A 21710-nucleotide genomic window follows, 5' to 3' on the forward strand; every position below is an offset into this window, starting at 1 on the left:
AAAAAATTCTGTTGCAATTTGTGGTGGGTCCAACCCTATTTTGACTGGACTAATTTTGTCTAGAGGTCACAAACGAAATCATTTGTTTGCATTCGGCAAGGTGGTACCTTTTGACACTCTTGCAGTTATGTACCGTCGTCACTTTGCACACTGTACTGATTGACTTTACAAAAGTATTCCATGTTTTCGCGATATCACAAAAAGGTAAAAAAGAGCGACTTTGTCCCTTAAATAAGTACTGATGTGATTGATGTTTATGTATATCCATTGTTTGAGCATGAAAATCAAAGAAGAATTACCTGTTTTCAATTGATAATATTCATAAATCATTCACTCGAGCAATGCGTATGCAAAATAATCATAAACGTTTAGAGTTTCCAGTGTTGTACTAGGTAAACAACAGGCTAATTAAGTTCCTATTAAAATGAAATTTGCTTTGTACCAATTCTTTGTTATTCTGATAGAGAAACTTACGGTGATCATCGGAGTGGTTGGTAGTGGGAAGTCATCCCTCCTGTCGGCCATTTTGGGAGAAATGAATACAATCTCTGGTAGGGTGACGTATAACAGGTAAGACGTCATTTATGTGTGTTAAATCAATATGATAACAAAGCCAGATGATTTTCGTGTGTTACGTAAGATGTTTATGGGTTTATGTACTAGCTTCTTTCCATTCTTGTTTTGGTGACTCAGAGAGTAAGACGGTGATAAAAGATGTTGTTCTTCGTCCAGAAAATGTTGCAAGAATCTTTTCCAGCTAGCGTAACGATAGTTTTGTGTAACGCGGTGTGATAATGCATTCTGTCCTTCTTTACGGGTCGTTTTTCCGTTTAACTCTCCCTGTAAAGATACCGAATAAAAGGAGGGATTCAGGTTTTTGCATACTAACATTTTGATTGTTCGTAGGCAAATGACGAATGTATCTTACTCTGCCCAAACCGCATGGCTGTTGAATACAACGCTGAAGGAAAATATATTGTTTGGGGAGCCATTCGACCAAGAAAGGTTTGTTGATTACCAAGTTACATTTACAGCGTTACTCGAGTAAATTATCTTAGACCTACCTTACGTACACAGTTATTGTAACGTTTTAGACATAGTCGGTCAATCAACTTGTACACAACAGAATTTGTTCAAAAAAGCCATCCAAGCGATACCATACGATCTCGCTGACAATTTTTTTTGTCATTCGTAAAACCGCATCTTTTCAAACTTCTGTCTCTTGAAAGGATTATAAGTTTCCGTTTTCACGTCATAGTAAAACTGCAAATTAGAACATCCTCAATCAATACTACGACCTTTAAACTTTCAAAATTATATTGATTGTATTGAGCTGTTTCTTTGTGATTTTCAAAACAATGTGATTGTATGTGAGTATATGCTATTCGCATTTTTCAACAACTTTGTTTACTTGATCATGCAAATTTGTGACTGCGAATTTATCCCCTTTTCTCTGACATTATATTCTTCCAAGTTTTCCACAGAGGACCCATTTGCAACCTAATATTAGTCAGTGCATACGAATGAGGTCAGCGGCCGCACAGGAGTGAATCACACGTGTTATAAACCCCACGAGCGTACCTCACAATCCCGTATCTAATACTTCTTGTTATATATTTTAGGTACGAAGCCGTACTGAGTGCATGCGCACTGTACCCTGATCTGAGCATCTTACCTGCCGGTGACATGACCGAAATTGGAGAAAAGGGCGTCAACCTGAGTGGAGGACAGAAACAACGAATCAGTGTGGCAAGAGCGATGTATGCAAAATCGGATATAGTGTTTCTGGTAAGTAACTGCTTGAGTTGTGTTATTATTTGTGTTAGTTATGATACACAAAAACGTGTTTTCAATTTTGAAGATTAGTGATGCAAGTCTTCTGTATTCTTTAAAGTCTACAATGACCCCATATTTGCATATGCACTCTGATGATATCATTTGACACAAAAATTTATCAGACTTATCAGAAGAAGCATCACGTATATGACCTCGGCTCGCCAGACTAGTCTTCTAATTCACGTATTAAATTGGTTCCACCTTGAAACGCATACAGAGCTGAAAAATCATAATTATGGCGTTATATTTGCTTATGGAACTTTTATCTCCGTCTCCTCATTCCATAACTTACGCCATGATGTGTATTTTCCGTTTATCTTCCTATCTCATTGTTTGTTTGTTTGTCTGTCTGTCTGTCTATCTGTTTATCTGTGTCTGTCTGTCTGTCTGTCTGTCTGTCTGTCTGTCTGTCTGTCCGTCTGTCTGTCTGTCTGTCTACCTGCCTGCCTCTCTGTCTAGCTTTGATTTGAATTCGACACACTGCAGTTATATTCGGATCGACGCAAACCCGGTCTGATCATTTTACCCCTGACACTTGCGTCGTCAAACTCCACTAACTTTTAATTGAATTTAAAGTGTATACACCCTTAAGTAAGATCGATATATAAGAACACTTTACTAAAATTTCGAAGTGTTACAACAAATAAAATGACTATATACGGTAAATGATGAGTAAGTTTGAGCTGTCGTATTATTATTATTATTATTATTATCATTATCATTATTATTTCTATATAATACTTATATTAATTATTATTATTATCTTTTCGTGAAAATTTGACCTATTATTATTCGGATGATGATTACCGTTCCGAGTACCGTTTTATTACATTTTCAGCTCGATAGACTGTGGAGCCAATAGCTCTTCTCACACAGTGTTAAGCACTAATCGTTGTTTTACTGATGGCTATTAGGATAAATTTCAATTTCGTCCTCGGCAGCTTTTATAACTTATCTTATCACCTTTTTTGAATCAATGGAAATGTTAGAATTTTCTTTTTACACTACGATGAACTTTGACCGCCCTTTACGATCATGACCTGACGTCCAAATCACCGCAGTCACTTCATACAGTAGTCTTGTTCAGTTTAGTCTATTTTTGTGATTAAGTGAGTTACCAACTTTGATGGCTATCAATTCTTCTTCCTGCACGATTTAATATTTTGTGTCGCTATGCTACCATTCTGACGCCCTACAGCGATACTACGTATATATAGGAAAAGAGCCAGAAGAAATCAAATGACTTTGGGCCCCACTGTGTGCATCTTTCGATTAGCTTGTCGACGAACAAGATATATCGTCCCTGGATCCTTTTTATATTTCCAGGACGACCCTCTTTCAGCTCTGGATGTTCACGTCGGGGCACATATGATGGAAGAAGGCATCATGAAGTTTTTACTAGGAGAACAGAGAACCGTTATTCTTGTGACTCACCAACTTCAATATGTAAACGATGCGCACCTTGTAAGTAGGGTTACGTATCATCGTCATACTTTCTTCTCTCTGTTTCCGAGCCATTGCAGCCAATTATGTCGTTTCACATGCACGTTTTCAGTAAATACTTGAGCGACTGTCCATTTGTAGGAGAAAATTCTAAGGGTAACTGTTATACGACATCGCGAAACTTTGTGCTCTTTCTTACAACTATTCGCCATTCACCATAACTTACGCAGGTGTCCCGCATGAAACAATCTTCAGATCATTAATCATACCTTATATTATCAAAGCATAGAAAGTATGTCTGTCTGTTTGTCTATGCATCTTTCGAGGAGAGAGAGAGAGAGAGAGAGAGAGAGAGAGAGAGAGAGAGAGAACGTCAATGTATATGCACATCACACGATCTAATTAGTATGGCCTCGGCCAGTTTTCCGATTTCCAAATAATTACTTGTAAAGGCCGCCATAGTTGTGCCGAATACGCGCTTTGTACTGTTTTGAACTTTGTATGTGCAGCATGCAACGTAGTATCTACAATCAGTAAAGTAAAACTTATACACTTACCCTACCGTCAATATATAATGGTATCTTTCTCCCGTTACTACTTTGGTATGGTAATTCGGTGGAATTTGCTTGGTTTTGAACTCGAGTTTAGATGCAGCCATGTAATGAAACCAAGATTAAAAGTTTACGAATGAAGTGAATGGAGAATGAATGAATGAAAAAAAAACAGGCAAGTCTCTGTCCTTTTCTTTTCTTGAAGTTGATTATCATGGAAAACGGAGAAATACGTCGCCAAGGAAGCCTACGCGAAATCAGCAGAACTGACAAAGCTCTTTTTGAAGAGTGGCGACATGATATCGAATTCATCAGTGACTCTGAAAGTGGCACGGAAGAGAAATATCCTAAACCTGACATTCCAACAAAACGCAGAACACCAGCAGAATCCACAGCAGGAAAAGGTAAGGGAGCTTTCAGTATTTACAGAGGGGTGGGTCACCTTTTAGAAAACAGCTCAAGGGGGAGGGTCACTTTTTAAAAAATCTATCTTGGGGAGGGTCACTTTTGACAGAAGCTGATTTTATGGCCAAAACTTTGATTGTCCATGTGATATTTCCTGAATAGGACATCACCAACAAAATACGTACACATTATCCACAAGTTTCACAAGCAAAGAAGATGCAGTAGTATCCTACATTAAATACCTTGAACAGTTAAAACTGATAAAAGACAAGAGACAAAAACATATGTAACAGGTGGAAAGTGTATATCAATTGTCCAATGTACATAAATGCAAAGATATTGTCAATTTTTATATTGAAAAAAATTGTGCATAGTTCCCTCATAGACTACCATGTACAGTAAATCAACTTTTCAGTGAAATTCCGAAATCAAATTTCTTGCACAACCATGGACTTGTAACCACTCTAGTCCAATCAAGAACAATAATGTAAATAATCAAGCATACATTAATGCACAGATTTAGCTAATTTTGTACTGGAAAAAAATTATTCATAGTTTCATCATAGACCCCCATACATAGTGAATCGACATTTCGGTGAAATTCCAAAATCACATTTCTTGCATGACAATGGACTTGTAACCACGTAGTCTAATCAAGAACAATAATGTTAATAATCCAGCATACATAAATAAACAGATGTATCTAATTTTGTGCTGAAAAAAATTATTCATAGTTTCATGAACTTTCATCATAGACCCCCATGCATAGTGATTTGACATTTTGGTGAAATTCTAAAATCAAATTTCTTACACAACTATGTTCTTGTAACCACTCTTGTCTAATCAAGAACATTAATATCAATAATCAAGAGTACACAAATGCAAAGATTTACCTGTTTTTATGTTGGAAAAAACTATTCATAGTTTCATCATAGACACCATGGATAGTGAACCAACTTTTTGGATGAAATTCAGAAATCAATTTCTTTTACACGTATGCACATTTTACTTCTCAATTCAAGCAAAGTACATTTAAATACATTATCAAACATATATAATATACAGATATAGCATGTTTTGTTTGGGAAAAGTGTCAATAATTTGCCTAATAGACTCCATGTATTACGATTTGGTATTTTTGATGAAGCACTAAATCACCTAAATCTTGCCTTCTTATAGTTGCACAAAATATGGTGACCCTCCCTCAAATGTATGAAAAACCAAATCTATTCAAAAATTCTTGCGTGATAAATTGCGACTGTCCCTCCAAAAACACCAGCCCTCCCCTCTGTAATTTGTCCTGAACAAAACAATTTAACCAATTGTTATGTAAATTAGCTTATACTGTTTCAGTTATTCCTGGGGAGAATACCGCAGTGGTTGGGGGGAAGGGTAGGTATGTATGTATGTATGTATGTATGTATGTATGTATGTATGTATGTATGTATGTATGTATGTATGTATGTATGTATGTATGTATGTATGTATGTACGTACGTACGTATGTATGTATGTATGTATGTATGTATGTATGTATGTATGTATGTATGTATGTATGTATGTATGTATGTATGTACGTATGTACGTACGTACGTACGGACGGACGGACGGACGGACGTACGTAAGTATGTATGTATGGATGGATGGATGGATGGATGGATGGATGGATGGATGGATGTACGTACGTACGTATGATGTATGTATGTATGTATGTATGTATGTATGTATGTATGTATGTATGTATGTATGTATGTATGTATGTATGTATGTATGTATGTACGTATGTACGTACGGACGGACGGACGGACGGACGGACGGACGGACGTACGTACGTAAGTATGTATGTATGTATGGATGGATGGATGGATGGATGGATGGATGGATGGATGGATGCATGCATGCATGCATGCATGCATGTATGTATGTATGTATGTGTGTATGTGTATGTGTGTACACGTTATAAATGTTATTTACTTATTTTTGTACTCCTAAGGGACAGACGGGACGCTCATATCAAGAGAAGAAGATGACGAAAATGCATCATCATTGACTCCTTTTTATCTATACCTAAAGGCCATCAAGTTCCCTTTCGTTGGCTTGATATTAGTCGTCTTCATACTGACAATCTTGGCAAATATCGCACTCAACCTCACTCTTGCTTTTTGGAGTGAAGCCAATTCTGCAGCCAGAAATCATACGCAGGTATAGTAAAAGCCCTGACTTATGATGTTATTTTCACCCTGGACTGTTTGTAACGGATATACTTTTTTGTCTCTCAAATCATGTCAAAATGGAGACTGTGTAATATATCAACACGGCCTGTACTTTGGTAATGCACATCAATAATGCACTTATTTTAAATTCAGAGTAGGTTTCGATCATTAACACGTATTGTTTTGTTTTGTAAGCAGTCTTTGCTAAATATACGTCGTCATGGCACAGCGCTTTTGACTGGATTTAGGCTTAAATGTCAGAAGGAAGTATCGTAGGTAAACCATCCTCCAACTTTCAAAAAAACGTATGTATGATTTTGAACACCAAAATGGCCGTGTGTGGAAATGTATTTAATACATATTTACTGATTTTCTGAAAATAAGCCATACAGCAAAAATTAATGTGCTAAATATGATCCAACACTTCAGGGTTACACTGGTCATACTAAATTAGCTTATGCTCGACATATTACACTTAGATTATTTTCATATATATATATATATATATATATATATATATATATATATATATATATATATATATATATATATATATATATTTATATATATATATGTATGTATGTATGTTATGAATTTGTATAATTAGGCCATATATCAAAACTTGATCAGACTTCTTGGGTACGTTGATTGATTGACATCCATATGTCGAAAGTGAATGCATTGAATTTGACTACTGAGGTTTATATATCACCTACAGTTTGCTTATGCTGAAAGTTTGATGAGCATGACAAACTGATTAATACTAACCCGCACTTTTAATAAAAGTAAGTAATTAGTTTATATGTCTAAAGTATATGCATTGAATTTGATTGGACTATTAAGATTTATATGTAATATTTGCCTATGCAGAAATTTAGATGTGCATGACATACTGATTATAGCATTTTTGTATATTTCATGAAAGTCTGTAATTAGGCCATATTTCAAAAATGAATGCGCTGAATTGTCATAATTAGCTCATTTTGCATATTTTACTTTCTGTAATTGTGCCAATTAAAAGCTAAATGTACTAAATTTGAACAGTTACAGCATTCATTGATCGCTTGTATTCAGCTCAAGCATTAACATAATAAGGAGCACCAAGTTTCTTTATGGTGTAACTTTTTATGAACACCTATATTTTAACTAGTATTGCTTGTACACCATGTTTCTGATGCATTCCTCTTGCCACACAGCATCTACTCAAGTCTTACTATGATTGTTCTGCGTTCATCACTGGAATCGAAAAAAAATGTTGAATTTCATTTTAGTCCTGGCGTGAGTGTGCTTGATAACGGAGAATAATTTTTTGCATCGTGGCTGTGGACTAGACAGAACCGTTCATTGTTTTGTTTTACACACGCCTTCTTGAGTATGGTCTAGCAAGTGATCCTGGTGTTTCGCTTTACAATACATGTCTCCTTCTTCTAGGCTTCTCAAGAGCAATTGAGCAGAAAGTACCTAATATTTTACTCTGCTGAAGGGATACTTTTCTTGTCACTGGTCTTGGCAACGAGTGCAGCGGTGACATTATTTTGTATAAAGGCTGCAAAGCGACTTCACGACAAAATGTTGTGCAACGTCATCCATGCTCCTCTGCGCTTCTTTGACATCACACCAATTGGTCGTATCTTGAATCGTTTCTCGAATGACATCGCTATGACTGATGAGGTAAGCTCATCTGCTGTGGCGTTTCAACTCATTATATTACCATGCCCTGTCCGTCACATTTTAATTGGTCGAATTGAACCGCGTGACTGACCATAAATACAGACTAATGGTTTGCTTACATGCTCATGAATATGAATAGTAATATTAACATCATATTTTTACAGCGAAATTGTGATTTGTACAAAGATCATAATCGATCAAAATACAAAATAAAGCACTTGTGGGCCAAGTTTAGACACTACTTTTAAAAAAATCTCCGGTTTGTCAAAATTTTTACAGCCCGTGACAGTGCGTCGCGTATAGTACAAGTTCTAGGGCCCCGTTGTCTTTCGCGCGGGACGTTTTCGTAAATTTTGACGATTTTCTTTGGTTCATTGATAATAAAACGGAAATAACAGACTCCACCCTGGCCATTAACGTTTGTTAATGGGCTCGGCTGAGAGAAAAGCCAAAATTAACGGGCGCGGCGAGGGTAGTTTTTGGCTTTTCCCTCACCTTTGCCCACAAATAAACGTTAGTGGTTAGGGCGTCGCTCATTATTTTTATATTATAAAAAAAAGTTCTCTGAAGATTCATGATTGAATGAAAGAAAGAATCGCAGAAATCTCTCTCAGATTTCCGCAAGAATGTTAAGTCACCGAAGTACGAACGGTAGCCGACAAAGCTGTTCGCGAGAAAAAAAAGATATTCGCATACTGTACGTTCGCGGGACAGGCTGGTATTTTCCTTGGACAATCCGTTGTCCCCTTAGTGGGCACACACATATATTTAGAGACAGACAGAAAGAGAGACACACTCCTTGGACATGTATCACAGTCAAATGCTTATATCGTGTATTAAAATAATCGCATTACATTTTCCTGTTTATTTTTAGGTTTTATGGAACGTCATCAACTCATTCACAACTTTCATCCTACAAATCATAAGTAACATTTGCCTGGCTGTAATCACCTTACCACTAAATTTAGCCTTGACAATTCCGTTTGCAGTTATCTTGGGCTATTTTTTGAGAAATTACATTCAATCGTTCGGGTAAGTTCTCTCCTAAATTTTAGCTTGCCAATGCACACACAATTAGGTGACGTAACCATGCCAGCGAAGGGTACATTTTTCAGAAATAACGAAGCATGGAAAAGCGGTTCAGGGTTTGGATGGTGAAGGGAATTTGCATGAATAAATATGACATTTGCGATAAAATGCATATTTGCCACCATAGCTCATTGCAAGTGTAGCTTAAGTCTTATGACTGCAGTACAACCAAAGTCTCACGTCACGGTGACATGTCTACGACACTACATAAGGGAGCCGTCATTTTCGGCCGGGGGGGGGGGGGTCGGAGGAATTACATGAGAAATTTTGAAATTTCGAGTAACGCCGCCCTAAGCCAACAATGATAAATTTGAGTACCCTGCTCTCTTACACAGAAATTTAGACTTACCCTCCTAACTTGGAAAAGTTAAATATCAATACATATATTTGTATAATTTATGGATACAGCAACAGTAAAGACTTTCAAACCCTGGTTTACCCAGCTAGATTATCATCGTTTGCTCATGACGGTTGAAAAAAGTGAAACCAACAAATGAAATTCAAAGTCACAACAAAATATACCTATAAAAGCTCACCCTATGATCAGTATCGAAATACATAGCATTGTTTTGGGTGTATTGTATGGTTAAATGTCAAAGTGGTTATAGAACTCAGGTCATTTAAAATATATATTTCTGTGATAATGAAGGGTGAAGTCACAACACTTCACAATGTTCAGCAAATTTTCAGTGTTAACACTGCTTTTGTCGCTTTTTGAGTGTATTAATAGCAAAAGTCAAGATACATGATGGAATTCGCACATAGCGAACTTTGGTCATTTTTGCCTAGTTTCATGTCCGAATATCATCGGCTGTTTAGTGATTCTCCTCTGAATACTCCGATACCAGGTCGTTAGAAAAAACTACGGCTTAATAAATTGACGACCGTATCTGGAGACTTTGTCAGCCTATTAACATAATGATAAAAATAAGGTAAATATTAGTATTACGTATCAAGTACGAAGTACAAAGAAATAATATAATGATTTGCTTCAAATATGTTATTAAATTTCCCACGAGGTATATGTTTTGCTATCAAATATATACATATTATATATATATATATATATATATATATATATATATATATATATATATATATTATGTATGTATGTATGTATGTATGTATGTATGTATGTATGTATGTATGTATGTATGTATGTATGTATGTATGTATGTATGTATGTATGTATGTATGCATGCATAAATACATATTAACTGAAGCCTCACCCCTCGTGTATGCATACCTATTGTCACATTACTCTCACATACATATTAACTGAAACCTCACCCCTAGTGTACGTATACCCATTGTCACATTACTCTCACAAACCTCACCCCTAGTGTATATATACCCATTGTCTCATCACTCTCACATATTCAATGAAACCTCACCCCTAGAGTATGTATGACCATCGTCACATTACTTTCACATATTGACTGGAACCCCCCTAGAGTATGTATACCCATTGTCACATTACTCTCACAAACCTCACCCCTAGTGTATGTATACCCATTGTCACATTACTCTCCCACTTATAGCCTGCCATCCCCAGTGCTTAGTCATGCATGTGTTTTAACTAGCCATGGCTCCTTTGGATAACTGAGCAGTTCCTGCAAACTCAGTATGGAGGGTAGTGTTATTGATTCGTTCTTTCTTTCTTTCTGCAAACAGGAAACTCCAACGAATGGAAGCCATTACGAAGTCGCCAATGTTAGCTAATTTATCAGAAACGCTCCAAGGCCTTCAGTCAATCAGAGCATACAGGTAAATGGAGAATTTTCATTCTGTAACGATGTTTACTCAATACAGCTGTATTTGAGATAATTTGACAGTTTTATCGAATTTCCTCGGACGGGAAGATTTTTCATTCTTGGGCGCCCCTACTCTGGAGGAGAACAAGAAAAAAGCTGTTCTACAACAGATCTTACAGTGTAGATTATTTGCCTTTAAAAGTACAATCATCAAACAAGAAACAAACTTGAAGATCAAGCATATTCACTTTGTCAGTAGCGTTTAAACCATAACACATAGTTTTTTGTTAATGCGCACGTAGTAATCAAAATACAGCTAACCCCCACCCCCGAGTATTATTAGTTCTTTTTTGTTGTGCAAGCGTTGCGTTTGCCTACAGTCTCTCACGGCACTGTTTTTTGTATATCACATCAAATCAGTTTACCCGTTTTACCGTCCTTCCTGTTCTGTGCATGGGTCACACTATATTCTGTAATGTTCCTCGTGCTACTTTGCAGAAAGTAACACTACAAGGACACGAAACAAATGTTCATGGAGTATTCTAGATACGACATACGCAATGGATCAATAAAAGCCACAGTCTGGCTTGCTGCATAACTCCAAATAAGTCATGTTGCTGATGCACTCCTATTTAATAGTTAACGCATCAATATGTCATGATTGTAGACACTCGTCTTAGCGCGCGCACACACAGGGGGCTCTTACTCCTTGTTAAAGTGTGTCTGTGTTTGTTTGTGTGTATTTGTTTGTGTTTGTTTATTTGTTATTTTTTATAAAATAACAGCGGAAAGCTGTTTTGTTTATATTAGTCAATAAAGAGCAGTTTGTTTGTTTGTTTGTTTGTTTGTTGGTTGATATGTATTTCCGATGGTTAGGGTTTGGGTTAGGGTTAGCCTTAAGTTAGGGTTATAGGGTTAGACTTATTCACTCCGTCTATATAGAGGGAGTGAATAAGTCTAACCCTAACCCTAACTTAAGCCTAACCCTAAGCCTAACCCTAACCCTAACCATCGGAAATACATATCAACAAACAAACATATCAACAAACAAACAAACAAATAAATAAACTGCTCTTTATTGACAAACATTAACAAAACAACTTTTCGCTGTTATATTTTTAAAAATAACAAATAAACAAACACAAACATATACACACAAACAAACACAGACACAAATAAACAAGGAGTAAGAGCCCCCTGTGGCGCACACTCACAACCAACATCGCTTAATTGTTTTATAAAAAAGGCAAATTTTACAAGGAAAATTATGTATCTCATTTCATATTTGACCCAATCGAATCCCTGCAAACGATATCCTAAAACATGCTCAAATTAGTTTATGTGGGGGAATTCCTCCCAATGGTAAATATGTCAGTATAATCACGAATTGAGAAAACTTGCATGGGTCATCGTTAGAGGCGACAGATCACATTTCAAACCAATTTATGGATTGTCTTTAAGGAAAGATATTCATGCAAACGAAAATCTTTGAAAATGCCATTATGTAATAGTCATCAGTTCTTTATTTACGTTTGCTTTTTCTGGAGTCATCCTCACCATCCTTTAGTCGACATTCGAAGTCAAATAGAGAATACGTTTCTTTTGAGACTTTTGGATGCAAACCCCCCAAAAAACAAGAAATAATGAAGTATACAGTTTTATGATACTATTAATGATGTGAATGAGATCACCCAACGGCATATACCAACTAAATATAAAAGGATTTGGACGAACAGATTTTTTAGAAGCTTGCAATGAAGTGCGACAACAAACTTTAATAAAGTCACGTCCATACATTTCATATTTGAAAGAATGCTGAGATAGGAGGTTAATTGTGAGCATCCAAAGTACTTAATTCTTTGAAAATAGTGTCACTGAGTGTGATATGGGATGCATACTACTCAAACTGTCTTTTTTTCCTAGGAAGGAACACGTCTTTCGACGTAAAATGTACAACTATGTGAACTCGAACTCGTTAGCCATGCTTTCCTTCTGGGGAACGGTCAGAATGATCACTATGTTTGGGGTGAGTAGTCAGTATTTAGGAAAGAGCGTATACTTGGTCATCGGCTTCTCTGCTGAAAAAGTTGTTCAATTCGTTGTACAAAGACCATGGTTTCAATGTTTATCACTTGGTTGAAATACATGGCAGGCAATATATATAAAATCACAATGATCCATAATGTTATGGAGAAGCAGTCAACAGTTTGTTCAGATCTACCTTCTATTTTTCATGAAACGAATGGATTTCTTCTTATTCCCCTTTCAATATAATAGAAATGAAAAATGTTTACCTTGTCACTGAAAATGCTGTGTATAGCATATGATGTCATATTCTTGTCCAGGCTTTCAAATTCAATAAATCACAAATACATGTTGTATTGGTTGAGCTGAACATTTTTCTGAATATTTTTGGGAGAAGAATTGACAGGTTGATAAAAGTTATAGATAACGCATGAACAGTTGCACCTTATTTAACTTCAATATGGTGTAATTCTTTTTCCATGTTTCACCTTGAACATAACGTTGAAGTAGACAATCTGTTCTTTCATGATTAAATTAAATGATATATTATCATCAGTATTCCCCAATAATGGCGTCACAAACATCATTCGTACGAATTAGTAATATATTTTCATTTCAAAGAAAATTTATTATGGTCAGCCGCAGCAAATTCATATTTTACAAGGTCATATGAACTTAATTGCCGGAACACTTTTCCGATGCTTTCTACATATCCTATTTCTAAATACTTCAAACATTGGCAATATTCGACGCAAATGACACTTAACATAAAATATACAATGTAACATTATAAATTCAACATAAAACAATCAAGTTTAAGTTAAAAGAGCCTCAATATCGGCCATTATGGATAAAATATAAGCCCCAAAATCTTCTCACTGACTGTGAGTGGTATACGCTTGTCCCTGAAGGAAAACCTACCTACATCTTACCCATTCCTTACAATATAGCCCTTACCCATGGTCGGAAATGTCAAGGGGTGGGGATGGGGTGAACATCATTTAATACTCAATAGTCTTCTTTCTGATTCAGAATTTGATCAACTATGTCGGACTGTTTGCTGTGTGTGTAGCAATAGTTGCTGTAGCCTTGACATCAGGAATTGAAGCGAGCTATGTTGGACTTTGTATCACATCTACTATTGCGGTAAGTGCATTCTACATGTGTCCCACCATTGGAAACATTAATCTGGTGTCAGACAGTGTATGACTGACTAGCTCCCGGAGTTAATGGTGAAGTGTAAAGCCTTCCAGTCACTTAGTGCTAGACCATGTTTCAATGAAGATAAGAACTTATGAAGTTATTCAATCCTTTGTGAACGTTTACATCTTTACCCATTAGGCTCCCAGCTCCTGTTCTCTATTTCTCTTGCATGGATCAACATAGGGGAATTTTGTCACTTTCGTTATCTCTTTACTGTGACAGTTTACAGAAATTTATTTTTTCTATTTATTCAATCACGGTATCACATATCATTAGCAAGTAATCTCATTAAGGAGACCGTTTGTCAGATGCTAAATACATTTGAAAAATATCTCTATTTCATGTCATTTTTCCTTACGATTCCCAATTATGGTATTGATATATCTTCGTTCATATAGCTGGTAATGTCAGCTAATTGGATGTTCAGTAAATGTGGTGAACTTGTGTTATACATTAAAAGTGTTCAGCGCATTGACGAATACAGTGACTTGGAACTGGAAAATTATCAAGGTAAGCAAATACAATGTCAAGATGAGCATTTAATAGGTTGCTATATACGAATCATCATCACTGAAAGAAAGCGAAGATAACGATTATAGTAACGATGAGCCTGACATTTGTTCGCATTCTCTCGCGTGTTTTAAAGCAGAGAGAAATGGGTGTAATATCTTCAATTCTTTCAGTCTTCATTTCTTTAATGGCGGGATTTGAAATTTGCAACCTGGTGATTTAGACGATTCACAATCCTAACCTTTGCACTTCCAGATGTGAACTGTAACGATAGACAGTTTACTAATGTGGAAAGCTGTGTCAGAGAGTGAACTACATGTGTTTTTCCAAAACATCGCCCAAGTAAACCATCAGCTCGTTTTGTTGTTCCTTTTGGTGGGCTTTTAATATACTCAGTGTTAACAATACGCTTAGTGGACGGACGAGTCTTCCATGATGGCGGTTGTTGATACGAGTTTTCATTATCCTGATGGAAAGAAGTGAATACAAACTTAGCAAACCATTTGACGGCCTTGTCGAACCTTTTCATCAATAAGCTCTTCAGGTTTCTCTTCTACGCAATGAAACAGCTCGTTCCATCTCCTCCTAACCTCCATTCCGCCTGACCACACACCATCAAATTAAAGTTTCAGGAGAGATCCTGCTCATGTCAGACTACCTGGCACAAGATTACTCACTAGATCCTTGTGGCTTCAGCTGTTTTTAAAGTGCCCAATGATGTCAGCTTTGACGAGCTTCTGCTCTGTGGGTCACCAGCCTGATCTATTTTGTTGTCAGGGGATTTTTAAAGAATGATGAAGTAGAATATGCATGTTGAGGATAAGTAATCAAAGCTATATAGTTTAACGTACTCCATGATGGGCGAATTTAATAGTCAACACAGTTTGGATCAAATCATTAAAACTTGACGGAGCCGTTTGTCCGTGAAGCAGTGTCATCGTAAAATCTCATTTGCTCTAATAAGACACAAAGCTGTCATTTAAATTTTGATAATGAAAGGAACATTATAACTGCGAATGCATGACTTCAGTATTGTAAAATGTCAAGATTATGTGATAAAGCGTGACCTTTAACAGATCCTTACCGAAAGGTGCCATAAAATGATTTTCGCTGACACATATGTATTTGATGCATTTTTATTTTTGATAAAACAATGCCGGTTGGCGATTGACTTTACAGGAAAATCGCCGACAGACAACTGGCCGAGCAACGGCGACATCAAATTTCAGAACATCTCTGTTAGGTACGCCGATCATCTGGACGCTGTCCTTCGACACATCACATTGCATGTTAAATCTGGGCAGAAGGTATTGTACACTTCTTATTCTGTTCGTAAATTGGGCAGACACAGAAAGACAAGCACAGACAGATACAAATGCACATCATCAATGCATAAAACAACACAAACACAGTACATGTGTTTGTCAGTATGTAATAGTATATCATAAACACAAACACACTTCGTGAAAGTTATTATGTCCGTACCAGTATCACAGACTATACAGTGATCATCAGACACAATTAATGTTAACTATCCTTGGTCACTTCCAGATTAAGATGCTGATTTGTACCTCTTTTGTCTTTGGGTAATTTAGAAGTTCAACAAGTAATACTATTTTTATGCCTAAACGTATTTAGAAATTATACTGAGGGCAAGATAACAATGTGTATGCTGAGGCAATATGGTTCTCTCCCTAGAGCCGAAGGCGAGATTATCATAAAAATTGTCACCATGAGCACCACACTGAGGGCAGACGACAAATCGTGATCTTAGCGTAATTGTAAATATTATTTTTACACATGTGTTACCAAACTTCAGTCAACCGAATAAAATCCCGTACCTCCTAAAGTTTAGAATAATACATAATAATTTTTCAATTTAACCATTTTCGAAAAGATTAGAACTGTAGTCAATGTATAAGCATATAACAAAAATTCTCCAAAACGCTACGGTTCATTTTATGAAAGGACTCGATCATCAAAATGACGATATTTCAAAGCAGTGTTACTGACTACCGACAAAAGTGATTGACGTCATTAGTATCTGAAATTGGAAGGTAGCAGTTGTCACTAGTATTTTTGTCTTAACAGTTCTTTTTCTTTTCAGATTGGTATCTGTGGTAGGACGGGAAGTGGAAAGTCTTCCTTAACTTTAGCCTTATTTAGAATAATCCAGACATTCAAAGGTACCAATGAATGGTGTTTCTTTCTTTAATGCTATCTTTACATTGTGAAGTGGCTCAGCCCTTTATCTACGTCGCCTCAACCACAGTCCCTTCACACACTTGTGGAGGGACTGTGCCTCAACTAAGGTCGTTGTTGCATTCTTTCATGAGTGATTATGTAAACGACCAGCTCTTGTTTAGCATTTTAGGTAGTTATATGTAAATATTGCCATGACGAATAGTTTCCAAACACGGTATGGGGAGCCATCATCTTCGGTTCAAGCAACCTTCAGTAGCATGGTTTTTCCCATGATTTTCTACGAAAAAAAATGGTGTTTGATTAAGTTAAAATGACCTTGACCGGTGTTTAACATGATCTTGACTGGGTCAGGATTTATTCCATGCAATGCGCATGTCAATTTGTGAACGATCGCGTACGTTTTCATCGTTCAAATAATGGATTTTTGCAACATCCCTCCCATTATAATTACAACAATCATGTTTTTCCCCAGAAATGATAGAAATGAACAAGATTAACTGATGACAAACGCAGAAAAATTTCTAAATATCACTAATATTAATAAAAAGTATATTTGAATGATTATTTTCATTTATTTACGAAAATACACGTAATTGTTTTCATATGTTGGTTCGAATAATGCTCGAGGTCCAGATTGATCAAAGATTATAAACAAACAAACAAACAAACAAACAAACAAAGTGAAGAATAGATCCAAATTGTGATGAACCAGAAAAAAACACATAGCAAAACGATAAAAGAGTAAAAAGTCTGTTACTAATAAAATCCCTATTTCCCTCTAAATCAGGTAAAATATTAATTGACGATGTTGATATATCTGCCACGCCACTGTTGTCACTACGTAATCGATTGGCCATTATACCACAAGATCCCGTTCTCTTCTCTGGTACTGTGAGGTGAGTTGGAATATCTATGTCTTTACATCGGGATCTGTTGAAACATGAAAACGGCCCCGCGTCATCATCTTCTAACCTGAATATTTTCCTGTACAACGGTAATCAATTTCAATTAAACAATTCTTGCAAGATTATACCCTGAAAGTCAAAATAACTACGCCGATCTGAAGAATTCTTTTGGGCAAGTTTTGAATAAAAATAGTGACGTCATGTGGTCTTACTGAAATCCCTTGTGCGGCTTTTCTTTGGTATTTAAGATTCTATGTTCACTCACAGAGTAACATCATAGACAGTCTATCTTACTCTGTGGTTCACTCGAGACCCACTTACTATCGTTCATTATACACCAGGTATAACTTAGATCCAGCAAAAAAACTGGATGATGACTCGCTTTGGAAAGCCCTTGAAACAGCTCAACTGAAAGATATTATAAAAGAACTACCAGGACAATTAGGTAAGAATAAAAAATGTCTTCGAACACGATTTTCCAGCAACGTATTAAAAATGAAGCAACGTATCTTGAGAGCAGCTTTAACAAGGACCCCGAAAAATCAGAGATTACGATTTGACTTTTATGGAAAATATTACGGCTGTGATGCTAATTTATGACACTTTTTACAGGCAAGATCTTAATGAAAGTGGATGTTGCTAAAAGGAAATAATTTCGCTCGCAGGCAATTGTTTTCGCAAAAGTAAATGCGCAATCCTTGACTACTATATAAAATACCCAAATTGAACTGCATTACCGAATTTAGAATCAGTAAATACACACAAAAAGATAACTTAAATTGGCTATGCAGATATCATTGACAAATTTTAACTACAGAGCATTTCTAATAATATATACTTAGTAGAGTAAAGTGCTTAATTAATCGTTTTCACAGACGGGGAAATTCTAGAAGGAGGAGAAAATTTTAGTGTTGGGCAAAGGCAGCTTTTCTGTTTGGCAAGAGCCTTTCTACGGAGGTCGAAGATACTTGTGATGGATGAAGCCACTGCTTCAATCGATACGGCAACAGTAAGTAACATGAATCGCAGATGAAGAATTGAGCACGCTTAGACATACTGTTTAAATTAATCTACTGTGTGTGTCCGTAGCTTATTTCATGAAAGACTGGCCCAAGAAGAAATCATCATTAGGAAACTTGTTTTGCTTTTTCATTACGGTCAAACGCAACATCCAAAACATCCACTCTGCCAAATTACCTCCCTGCCACGACCACTGTATGTGAATATAACACCCGCTCATGTATTTTGGGTTTCGCGCATGTAGTTTTTGCAGCGTCATCTAACGTTTCAAAGGTTTATCACAAATGAAAATAATGTTAGTTAACGTGTTAACGGTATAGTTGCTTGACTTATTGGCAGGTGTTTTTCATTCTTTCCCTCTAGTAATCGAATTTTGGCTGTGATGAATCAGCAAAACTAAATAAGCGAAACCCAAAATACATAAGCGCGTATTATGTTTCCCAGTACAATTGACCATTTCATAATATTCAAGCCAAAAGTGGTCAGCAGATGACCACCATTAGTGTTTCCACGTTCTCGGCCGTCATGAACATATAATAGTAATAACATATAAGTTCAAGACATCGAACTTTCTGGATCGTTGTGCCGGGTGCAACATGCCTCCCGACCCATATTATACTCATCAGAACTAATGTGATGTTACAGTGCTTGGAAACATTTGATAATAAAATAGCATGTGTGCACCACGATGATGTTCGTTTACAAAAAGGGCAGTTGACATGTTTAGCATTATTTCTCTTACATTACAGGACGCTGTTGTTCAAGAAGTTATTGCCAATAATTTTGATAACTGCACTATTATCACCATTGCCGTAAGTTCAGTTAAATTTCTGTTGTCAGTAACAGGGTATACTTATAGATTTTGACACTTCAGCAGATAAGAACAAAAATATTTATGTATATGACTGTATAGGTGTCGCGGAAATATCTTTGAACAGCTCTGTATGATTACACTGAAGACGTCAAAAATCTGTGACGAGAATTTGAGCTGTAAGGGCGTTTCTGGTGTGTGGGCAAAATTAGCGGAGTTCATCGCGAATAAACTTTCCAAGATTGGATGGGTAACTGATATTTTCTTACCGGTAATGAGGAAGACATCGGAATAGATTGGCCTCTTACTTTCCTTGCAAAACATTTTCGTTTGTTATAAATAAATGATTCTACATTTTGCTTTGTTATGATAGATTATTGTTGTACTGTGTCTACAATCTTGTTATCTGTGCTAATGGGCATTTTTATTTCTTCTTCAGCATCGTATTGGTACCATACTGAATTATGACAAGATTTTGGTTCTAAGTGAGGGCAAAATAGTGGAATTTGATACACCATCCAATCTCCTGATGAAGGAAACAAGTGTTTTCGCCTCAATGGTTCGAGAAGGACGATGAGACCCTCCTGTTAAAGCCGTCATTTACAGTCTATTGTTCTGCCGCCTTTTTGAGATGTAAACGTGGATCCAGTATCGGTCCAACTATAAATGAGCATTCATGCCATATAGTACTCTCGATGTAAACGATATATTAGTCTAATGACTAGCTGACACTAGATGTTTGAAGAATTTTGTTTAGTATATTGTTTTGAAAATACTGATTTGTATACAGGTATGACATGAAAGGACTTTGGTTACGGGAGCAGTATAGAACTATACTCTAAAAAGACATTCGAAAAGTAAACTCTCATTTGTAAATTTGATTGCGATATGCCCATCCTTGGTAAGCATCATGTGTCAAAATGTCGTCTGATGTGTTTTTATCTCCTCATCACACTACAGGAAGATGATTCTTTCTATGATCGTGTTTTGAATAGTAAAAGTATTTCTTCTCATGACTTAGAAGACATAATTTGACGCTTGAAATATCTTTTGTAGACTGGACAAGATGAAATGTGTAATATGTTAATATCTTGGTGTTAGTAACTTATACGTTTTTTGCTTTGATTTTCACAGCAAGGTGTCTGCCCTGTCGAATAATAACATTTGCCGATGTTTCATCACATAATACTTCTGGTGCTTTGCAACCTTCTCACTATATATCAGTCTCGCGATCCTTTTTGTAAAGTGTTCATTAAAATTTTCTTTTTGTCTTCTGTGATTGATTTTCAAGACAGTCATCCTGCTGTATAATTTATGTGTTCACAAATACGCCATATTTTTCAACCACACAGCTAAACTTTGCTTGATTTTTGTATGAATAGTATGTATAATACATCTTTGAATGAAGTGACACAGTGAACCAATGTTTCCATTTTGCCCATATATAAGATACATGGTGAGAGTCCAAAATACAACAATAAACTTATAAACTCTACAGTTGAAAGTAAAGATCAGAAGAATCTTACCAGTAGTTTTTTTTCAACCTCATTTGCATCTGAACAACGGGAGCTCTTTTGAGCAGTGAAGCATTCAAAACAAAGAACCTTAGCGTTTAAGCCAGGTCAGACCAAGTAACTAAAACTTACAACTTTAGGTGGCATTGCACTCACCCAATACACATTTAACATTCAAAAATCAGATATGCAAATTCGATCAGTATTTTCACAAATGTCAATGAAATCACCCTTACAGTAGTTTAAAATTCATGGACCTTTCAAGGACTTTTTCAGCAATTTCCAATGACGCTTGAGGTCCGCAATACAATGTTCTGGACATTTTTTACAATTTGTCATTTTTACAATATCATGCATGATCATTTTGTCATTTTTGAAAACTATGGGTGGATTATCAATTTTTCGGGATTCAGTTTCATTTTGAAGGACTTTCCGGGAGTGTATGGACCCTGTACATATTATATATGAAATTACAAAGTGGTTTGAGACGTGCTTTGATAGACTATGACTTGACCAAAATCAGAAAAATATAGTGACACAGCGGCTGTTTACGGAC

General features: G+C 36.2%; 1 protein-coding gene across 2 annotated transcripts in view; it reads left to right on the forward strand.

Annotated features, from left to right (window-relative positions):
• The window catches only part of LOC139122020 (ATP-binding cassette sub-family C member 8-like), a 52121-nt gene extending 31132 nt beyond the window's left edge, over positions 1–20989 (forward strand). Inside the window, exons 12-30 of one of the 2 annotated variants that reach the window (XM_070687382.1) lie at positions 465–570; positions 907–1005; positions 1623–1788; positions 3163–3300; positions 4036–4234; positions 6234–6436; positions 7879–8118; positions 8993–9150; positions 10882–10974; positions 12885–12987; positions 14019–14132; positions 14588–14699; positions 15879–16006; positions 16807–16885; positions 17692–17800; positions 18151–18254; positions 18685–18818; positions 19579–19641; positions 20080–20989. In XM_070687382.1, coding sequence (XP_070543483.1) covers positions 465–570; positions 907–1005; positions 1623–1788; positions 3163–3300; positions 4036–4234; positions 6234–6436; positions 7879–8118; positions 8993–9150; positions 10882–10974; positions 12885–12987; positions 14019–14132; positions 14588–14699; positions 15879–16006; positions 16807–16885; positions 17692–17800; positions 18151–18254; positions 18685–18818; positions 19579–19641; positions 20080–20217 — 2486 coding nt within the window. In that variant the 3' untranslated portion in view covers positions 20218–20989. Of the gene's footprint in view, positions 1–464; positions 571–906; positions 1006–1622; positions 1789–3162; positions 3301–4035; positions 4235–6227; positions 6437–7878; positions 8119–8992; positions 9151–10881; positions 10975–12884; positions 12988–14018; positions 14133–14587; positions 14700–15878; positions 16007–16806; positions 16886–17691; positions 17801–18150; positions 18255–18684; positions 18819–19578; positions 19642–20079 lie in introns of both variants that reach the window. The other variant, XM_070687384.1, reaches the window with a different exon arrangement.
• The last annotated feature ends 721 nt before the right edge of the window (positions 20990–21710 follow it).

The sequence above is a fragment of the Ptychodera flava genome, chromosome 21 (genome assembly GCF_041260155.1).
Source record: "Ptychodera flava strain L36383 chromosome 21, AS_Pfla_20210202, whole genome shotgun sequence".
Taxonomy (NCBI): domain Eukaryota; kingdom Metazoa; phylum Hemichordata; class Enteropneusta; family Ptychoderidae; genus Ptychodera; species Ptychodera flava.